An 8,572-nucleotide genomic window follows, 5' to 3' on the forward strand; every position below is an offset into this window, starting at 1 on the left:
GGGAATTAAAAATAATAACTCAGAAATTATAAAATTACATGCGATAACATAACTGGAAAGTTCTTTTCCATTTCTCTTTTGTTTATTGTTCAAACTTGTCAAACCACTTTCTTTTGTTAAAACAGATTCTTTTGTAATGAAAAGGCAGAGTCCCTTTCAGCAGATGGACTTTCAGAATGAAAAATGTTCTAATTATTACACTTTTCATTAAATCAATTATCCTCCCAAATTGTTTTTGTGTTTATCTCTGCCAATCAGCAGTAAAGCCACGGAACAATCTGTTGTCACCATATTTTTCTCCTCCAGGTACATTTGTTCAGATTTTTGCTACAGCAGCTCCAGCTGAGATAAGAACAATCTACTGCCGGAGTTTTCTTTGATGTTCCTATAACAAATACATATATTAAAAGAGATTTGTTGAGCTAAATTCCACTCATGCACTAGCCTAGAGCTGAAATTGCCAAGGGAAAATATTTCAAAATTATCTCCTTTAGCATTTGCTGTAAGTTTACCTCTTTCACTGCAAATGACACAAAATCCAGCGTATCTTCTCTCGCACTACTGCATATTTAGCGAAGCAAGGATACAGAATGCTGTGAAAACCATCTTTGCTGTTGCAAGCATAAGAAACCCCAAATGCTCCTGAAGAAAAATCACCCTCTGCTCTCAGTCCCCTTGTTCTTTCAGACAAAGGCTCTGGAAATAGGACAGACACTTACCTTTAAACTCACCCAAACAAAACTACTTTCCAAAAGTTTGCAAGCAAAAAAAAAAAAAAAAAAAAAAAAAAAATCTCTCAGGGAAAGATAGCAAAAGACAAGCAGGGTCTACCAGGGAGATTGCTTTCAAATGCATTTATTCAGAGCTCCTTCCCCCGCTGCCTTTTTTTTTTTTTTTTCTTAAAAAACTTTTTTTCACGTGCCATTTCCAATACCTTTAAAATGCACTTATGAACGTAACGGTGACAATCGCGATACGGGATCCGCACCAGGGTACGGCCGCTGCCCCGAGGACTGTCCAACAGGACAAAGGCTGCAAACCAAAGCACCAAATTAAAGCAGCTTCCATAAAACACCAACTTTTAACGCTCGAGTTGAAATGAAAAATTATGTGCTGCGCATTTTGTAAAGGGAGAACTGGTGGAAGGTCTCTCCCCCCCGAAACACGCGCGGGGAGCCGAGGGCGCAGGGGAGGGACGCGGGGGAAGGGGGCAGTTGCCTTCACGCTCCTTGCGCTGAAATTCGCTTCTCACCAAAGCCCCCCCCTCTAAACCTTCCCAGATGAGATCTGCTCTATCACCTATCTAGGTAACGACCTCTCTCCTGCCAGCATCCCCGATACTTAATTCTTCTGGGCACGGAAAAGCACTTTGCTAATAAAAACGCACAAACTGGATGATTCACTATAAAGAGAAATATTTGCCTTTATCTAGAGATAACCCTGAAAAACTCCCAGCGGTTATTTGCTTTTTTGCTGTTTGGTTTGATGGCAACAGTTGGTCAACTCAACAAAACTTTTTTTTGCGGGGACGGGGGGGAGCCCCCTCCTTTCCCCCCGCAGAGCTCCAGCGCGGGCTCCATCACCCCGCGGGGCAGCGCGGCCGGGGCCACCGGGCTGGAGAATGATGATATAAAGAGAAATAAAAAAAGCGGGGGGGGGGGAGTATGGGGCGGGGGGGGTTATACAGCGGGAGGGAGGCGGGCGCGGGGGGAGCGCGCGCACACACATACACACACACACAAAATAAAAAAAAAAAAAAATTATGTGGGTTTGGGGCATTGAGGTGTCCCGCACCCCCCGCGCACTGTCCCGGCAGGGGCGGCGCCGCGGAGGGGCGCGGAGAGGCGCGGACCAACACACCCCCCCCCGCCCCGCCCCCGCCGCGCCGTTCCTGGGCCTTTGGCGCCCCCTCGGGACGGCGCCGCGCACCGCGCGCTCTCGGCCGCCGCCGCTCCGCGCCCGCGGAGGGGAGAGGGGACGGGGGACGAGGGGGAGCCGCCCGCGGGGCGTCGTGTCGTCCCCCCCCCCCCGCCTCCATCGCTCATTCCGGGAAACCACAGAACCCTCGCGGCGGGCGGAGCGGCGCCAAGAAGCGCGGAGTCCTCCGCCACCGCCGCTCCGCACCCGCGCAAGGCGGCTCAGCGCCTCCGCGCATCCCCCCCACCCCCCCCGCAGCCGCCCCCTTCTCCTCCTCCCGCCCCCTGCGCGGGCGCTGCGCGGCGGCGTTTGTGCGCTCGGCGGCCCCGCCCCTCGGCGGCGGCGCAGCCAATAGCGTGCGCGCCAGCCCCCGGGGGCCGCCCGCCCATTGGCCGAGCGCTCCCGGGCCGAAATCGCCGCGCAGAGTATTTATTCCCGCGCCGCGGCGCGGGGCGCAGAGCCGCGCTGGAGACCGGCGGGGCGCGATCGGCCCCACGCCGCCCACCCACGGCCACCCCGGCCCCGCGCTGCCCACCGGCCTCCCGCCACTCCGGGGTTTTGGGGGTTTTCTCTCTTTTTTTTTTTTTTGCGGGGGGGGAAAGGTTTTTTCCGCCCGTCCTTTCTCTCCTGCAACTTGCAAAAGTTTCTTTCCCCACCCCCCGGCCCCCCCCCCCCCCTTTTTTTTTTTGACTTAGAGGGGTAGAGAAAATAATAATAATAAAAAAAACCAACTTTTGCGAACTTTTTCCAGCTTTCTCCCTCCTCTCCCCAGCCGGGCTTCACGCTGGTGGAGACCGTCTCTCCTAGTTTTACTTTTTAACCCTTCCCTGCCCCTTAGCCGCCTGGTTTTTATTATTTTTTAAATTTTTTTCACCCCGTTTCCCCCCTCTGCCACTTTCTCGCATGAATCTCCTAGACCCCTTCATGAAAATGACAGAAGAACAGGACAAATGTATCTCCGACGCCCCCAGCCCCACCATGTCGGATGACTCCGCCGGGTCCCCCTGCCCCTCCGGATCCGGCTCGGACACGGAGAACACCAGACCCCAAGAAAACACCTTCCCCAAGGGTGACCCCGACCTGAAGAAGGAGAGCGACGAGGACAAGTTCCCGGTGTGCATCCGAGAGGCGGTGAGCCAAGTGCTCAAGGGCTACGACTGGACGCTGGTGCCCATGCCGGTGCGCGTGAACGGCTCCAGCAAGAACAAGCCCCATGTGAAGAGACCCATGAACGCCTTCATGGTGTGGGCACAGGCGGCCCGCAGGAAACTGGCCGACCAGTACCCGCATCTGCACAACGCCGAGCTCAGCAAAACGCTGGGCAAACTCTGGAGGTGGGTGCGGGGACCGGGCCGGGTCAGCCTGGGGCGGGGGGGGGGGGCTGCTGCCGCCTGCAAAGTTTGCTCTAAGCCTGTACCAGCAGTCAGAGGAGGTGGAAGAAGAGGGAGAGGATGGTTTCAAGCGCGGAAAACTCGCTGAAAACTTTTGCATGCGCTGGCAAACTTGTTTGGCGTAGGAGAAGCCAGAATAGTAGGGGAAAAGTAGAGAAAGTAATTCCCTGTGGCCGCTTTTTGGTCTTGCAAGTGGTTTTTGTTGGGTTTGGGTGTTTTGGTTTGTTTGGTTGTTTTTTTTTTTCCCCCTTGAGTAATGCCCCGGGTGGAAGCTGGCCCCGACGGGCAGGAGGGGGCTGGCAGAGCCCCCACCCAGCCGGGCCTGCCTCGGCGTTTGTTTGTTTGTGCTCTTGTCCAGAGGAAATGATGGTTTTCTGGATTGCATCAGCTTGGCCCGGGAGGAGAAGCGATGTGGGGCGAGGGGGGGGGGGCGCGCTCAGGGCGAGCGCCGGGGGGCTGTGCCAAGCCCCGGGTGGGTGGGTGGATGGGGGGGGGGGGGGGGTGCGATGAGTGGCGCATGGCTGGGTGCCCTCCGACTTCCAAAATAAGGCAGGGAGGGGAGAAAAACAGAAGGCAAGTGAGTCACCTGGCCGCCTCTTACTCTGTGACTGCAGAAAAGGGGGGGGTGGGGGGGGAAATCCTAAATTTGCGGCTGTTCTTGCGGCTGGAGGAGAAAGCAGTGAGCAAACCCGGCCCTGGCAGGCAGCGACGGGGACGTCACCTCAAGCACCCCCGGGGCGGGACGTGTGCCCTTGCAGGGGTGGCTGGCGGGGGGGACACAAGGGCCAGACCCTGCCACCACCCTCGTACCTCTTGTTCCGCCGCCAAAGCAACGGGGGGGGTGGGGGGGGGGGGGGGCAAGACGGGGGTGACAACCAGTATGTGCCCCAGACAGGGGGTTCAGCATTGTGGGGGGGCTTTGCATTGCCATTCGGGGGGATCCAGGGGAGAGGTTGGAGGTGGTGGTGATGCTGTAGTGGGGGGACACGTTAATGCCCCCTGTGAGCTGCAGCCCCTCACCCCCCCATGTCCCCCCCTAGGCTGCTGAACGAGAGCGAGAAGCGTCCCTTCGTGGAGGAGGCCGAGCGGCTGCGGGTGCAGCACAAGAAGGACCATCCCGACTACAAGTACCAGCCTCGGCGGAGAAAGTCGGTGAAGAACGGGCAGTCGGAGCAGGAGGAGGGCTCCGAGCAAACCCACATCTCCCCCAACGCCATCTTCAAGGCGCTGCAGGCAGACTCCCCGCAGTCGTCCTCCAGCATCAGCGAGGTGCACTCCCCCGGAGAGCACTCGGGTAGGTCTCCGCCACCCCACGAGGTGTTACAGAGGGGGTTAAGTCACAGCTACCTAAGAAAAGTTGCATCCCGAACCAGGCTGAAATTGGGATTGGGGAAGGGGCGAAGGGAAGGGAGACCCAGAAACGCAACGAGAAGGGGCTGGTGGCACCAGGAGAGAGGAGGGGGCAGAGCTGCCCACCAGCCTTACCCGTAGCACGGGCACACACACACTCACCTGTGCGTGCCAGCCTCTGTGGCGCTCCACCCCCCCGCCCATGAGAAATGCAAACCCGTGCTTCTTAAAAAAAAAAAAAAAAATATAACCCAAAGATGGCCCCGCTCTTGCGGCTGCTGTCTGAAGGCTCGGTAATTTTACCCGGCGTGATAGATCGACGCTGATAGGGCTCGTGTCTGTGTTCCTCACACCTGGAGATGTTTGTGTTACCCTACGCAACCGCTTGCAAAAGCAACGCGCTGTTACCCGGCCGCCCCGCGGGTTAACAATTAACAGTGTTATCGGGGAGCCGCGGCGGCGACACCCCCTTCATGCCCGTGCCCTTTCCTTTCCTCCGCAGGGCAATCGCAGGGCCCCCCCACGCCCCCCACCACCCCCAAGACGGACGCACAGCCAGGCAAGCAGGACCTGAAGCGGGAGGGCCGCCCTCTGCAAGAAGGCGGCCGGCAGCCGCCCCACATCGACTTCCGAGACGTGGACATCGGCGAGCTCAGCAGCGACGTCATCTCCAACATCGAGACCTTCGACGTCAACGAGTTCGATCAGTACCTCCCTCCCAACGGCCACCCGGGGGTCCCAGCCACCCACGGGCAGCCCGGCCAGGTCACCTACACCGGCAGCTACGGCATCAGCAGCACGTCGGGCTCGCAGCCTGGGGCCGGCCACGTCTGGCTGTCGAAGCAGCAGCCGCAGCCACCGCAGCCGCCGCCGCAGCCCCAGCCGCAGCCACAGCACGGGCTGCCGGCGCTGAGCGGCGAGCAGGGCCAGGCGCAGCAGAGGACGCACATCAAGACGGAGCAGCTCAGCCCCAGCCACTACAGCGAGCAGCAGCAGCACTCCCCGCAGCAGATCAACTACAGCTCCTTCAACCTCCAGCACTACAGCTCCTCCTACCCCACCATCACCCGCTCCCAGTACGACTACACCGACCACCAGAACTCCAGCTCCTACTACAGCCACGCCGCTGGGCAGAGCAGCAGCCTCTACTCCACCTTCACCTACATGAACCCCACGCAGCGCCCCATGTACACCCCCATTGCAGACACTTCTGGGGTCCCCTCCATCCCCCAGACCCACAGCCCGCAGCACTGGGAACAGCCTGTCTACACACAGCTCACCAGACCCTAAAGCCATTTAATAACAAGAAAAAATTTAAAAAGAAAATAAAAAGAAATTTAAAAAAAAAATATCAAAAAAGCACGGAAGAAGCAACAGGAAGAACAGAGAACTTCTCAGACTTTTTCCTTCTTTGAAATTAAAGTAATAATTAAAAAAAGACACTAAAGTTAAAGCTGGCGGGGGAGGAGAGAGCACCTCGAGCCTTCTGCACTACAGCATCCTCCAGGAAGTGGCCAGACCGCTCCGAGAACCGGCAAAACTCGGTACAGACTTTCCAAGGACTGGACTTTAACTCTGCTTCCAGGGCGCAGCGTGGAGATGAGATTTCTAACCAACCAGCTCAGCTGTCTGTTCTCTGGACTTTTGTAATGATTTTTTTTTTTTAGCAGTAATTAAAAAAAATGAAAAAAAAAAAAGGGGGGGAAAAAAAAGAGAAAACTCAGAGTCCTCTGTGAGGAATATTCTCTATTTTAAATATTTTTTAGTATGTACTGTGTATGATTCGTTACCAATTTGAGGGGATTTATACATATTTTTTAGAGATTTTTTTAAATGCTCTTATTTTTCCAACAGCTAAAAAATGACACTTAGTGGAGCAGTCCTAGGTTTTCTTGCAGTCAGAGGTATTTTTGTATAGATAAGTGTCTTTTTTTCTCTAAAAATAAAAAGCAAAACGGCGTGCTTTTAACTCGGAACAAAGCTCTGTTAAGTGGCCAGCGTCAGGCTGAGCGATGGTCAGCTCTGCTCTGCAGCACGGGGACGACCATGGGAGAGGCTTTATTTTTCTAACTAATAGCAAAACCAGCCAGGAGGAGGTTTTAACTTTATTTTTTAATAACCTTGAGCCTTAAGAAAGAAAAACAGATTTAAAAAAAAACCACACAGCAAAAAGTGCTGTTGAGAAGCCTTAAAAGCAGCCCTGTGATAATCACTTGTCCCCAGCTCTGCCTGTCCCTGGGGCTGGGGGGGGCTGAGCTCGACCCCCTCCAGCCACCCCCGATCAACCCCCCGTCCACCCCAGTCCTGATGCAAAACCTGTCCAGGGGCTCCTCTCTGCTTGCGGGACATCACAGATACTTTAAATTATTTATTTTGTGAGAAGAGCAGTTTTTAATCACAATTTTCTTTTTTTTTAATCTCCCTTCTATTTTAAGTCCTTTCAAAAGCGATTGCATTTGTTGGAGCATTATTTGGAAGGTAACCGTGCCTGTTAAATTATGGTCTAAACTGTAACCAGTCCTTTATTTATCTCTTTAATTCTTTTTTATTATTATTATTATTATTCTTTTTGGAATCTGTGTCCTGGGTTTGTACAAACTTGTGCTCTTCCTTTTTCTTTTGTCTTAAGGATAAACTGGAAAAAAAAAAAATTTGTACAAACTGACGATTGCAAATGTAGCGTATCACTGAATCATTTGCCTTGTTTTCTGCCTCAGCTCTCTGGGACACACGAGCTCGTGCAAGGACGAGACCCAACGCCCCGGCCGTGCCGCGGCGGCGGCACCGTTTTAGCCTTCCACCCCCAAAACTGGCTTGGGGTGGGGACACTGACTTTGGTGAAGCTGTGGCTGAACAGTTAAGGATTGCTTTTTAAAAAAGACAGCAAACTTTTTTTTTTATTTAAAAAAAATGATATATTTGTTAACATTTTTTTTTTTAGGGATTCAGTAGAAGAAAAAAAATCTTAAAGCACTCTTATAATATGGCATCTTTCTATTTCTGTATAAAAGCAGATCTTTTTAAAGTATTTCTGTAACTTAAAAGACCTGTCATTTAAATCATATTTTGTCTTTAGGTAAGTTTGGTTTGTTTTGTTTGCAAGATCCTTCTCTTTGTGAAACTTACCTTTTTTTTTTTTTGTATATTATTGTTTGCAATAAATATACAGTGTATTAAAAGTTAAACACCCCGCTGGTGTCTGTTTTATTAACAGCCTTCAAGCAAAGCCAGGGCCACGCTGAAGCCCCAGGATGGTTGTGGGCTTCACTGGTGGGGTTTGGGGTGTCCCCCCTCTTTTATCAGCCCAGCCATCAGATTGACACCGGAGCGAGGGGAGCCTCGGTGGGATTCCCTTTGCAGGGGAGCAGCAGGACTTGGAGACAGACAAACAGCCAGGGTGACAATTCAGGGTGTGAACTCCAAAGGTGACAACGGAGCCCCAGCCCTCCTCAAGCCCCACTGGCTCTGACCGCTGTCACCACGTCAGGAGGATGCTGAGCACAAGCCAGGGGCAGAGGAGCTGCCAAGGGGGTTTGGGCTTTCAGGTCATTCTTACAAAACTGCTGAAATTTTCCCCAAAAAAAGCTGAATTTCCCTGAACAGCTAAGCAGGACATATATCATCCTCAAAGATCAATGTCACCACTCGTCCCTGAGCCCTGCTCTCCCACAGCTCCAGCAATGCAGCACAGGCACCCCAGCAAGGAAAGGCCCCCCCCCCCCCCCCACCCCGGCTGGGTCAGGCGTTGCTTTTCCTATCAAACCCATCCAGAGAAATCCCTGCGCCAAGCTCGAGTGGTCTGTAACCCCACTGCTCCTTGGGAGCAGCTCACAGTGCTCCGGGCAATCCAGCTTTGCCACCTCACCCCTCCTGAACCTGCAGCACCGCTTGTCATAGCCCTGCCCTGGGGCACA

The 8,572-nt window shown here is 53.6% G+C and overlaps 1 protein-coding gene across 1 annotated transcript; it reads left to right on the forward strand.

The window, feature by feature from the left end:
• Nucleotides 1-2,266: 2,266 nt before the first annotated feature.
• On the forward strand, nucleotides 2,267-7,843 carry SOX9 (SRY-box transcription factor 9). The gene is made up of 3 exons (XM_074889194.1): nucleotides 2,267-3,251; nucleotides 4,349-4,602; nucleotides 5,161-7,843. The coding sequence occupies exons 1-3, from the start codon at nucleotides 2,821-2,823 to the stop codon at nucleotides 5,946-5,948; spliced, it is 1,473 nt and encodes a 490-aa protein (XP_074745295.1). The 5' UTR covers nucleotides 2,267-2,820; the 3' UTR covers nucleotides 5,949-7,843.
• Nucleotides 7,844-8,572: the final 729 nt, after the last annotated feature.

The sequence above is a fragment of the Strix uralensis genome, chromosome 19, assembly GCF_047716275.1.
Source record: "Strix uralensis isolate ZFMK-TIS-50842 chromosome 19, bStrUra1, whole genome shotgun sequence".
Classification (NCBI taxonomy): domain Eukaryota; kingdom Metazoa; phylum Chordata; class Aves; order Strigiformes; family Strigidae; genus Strix; species Strix uralensis.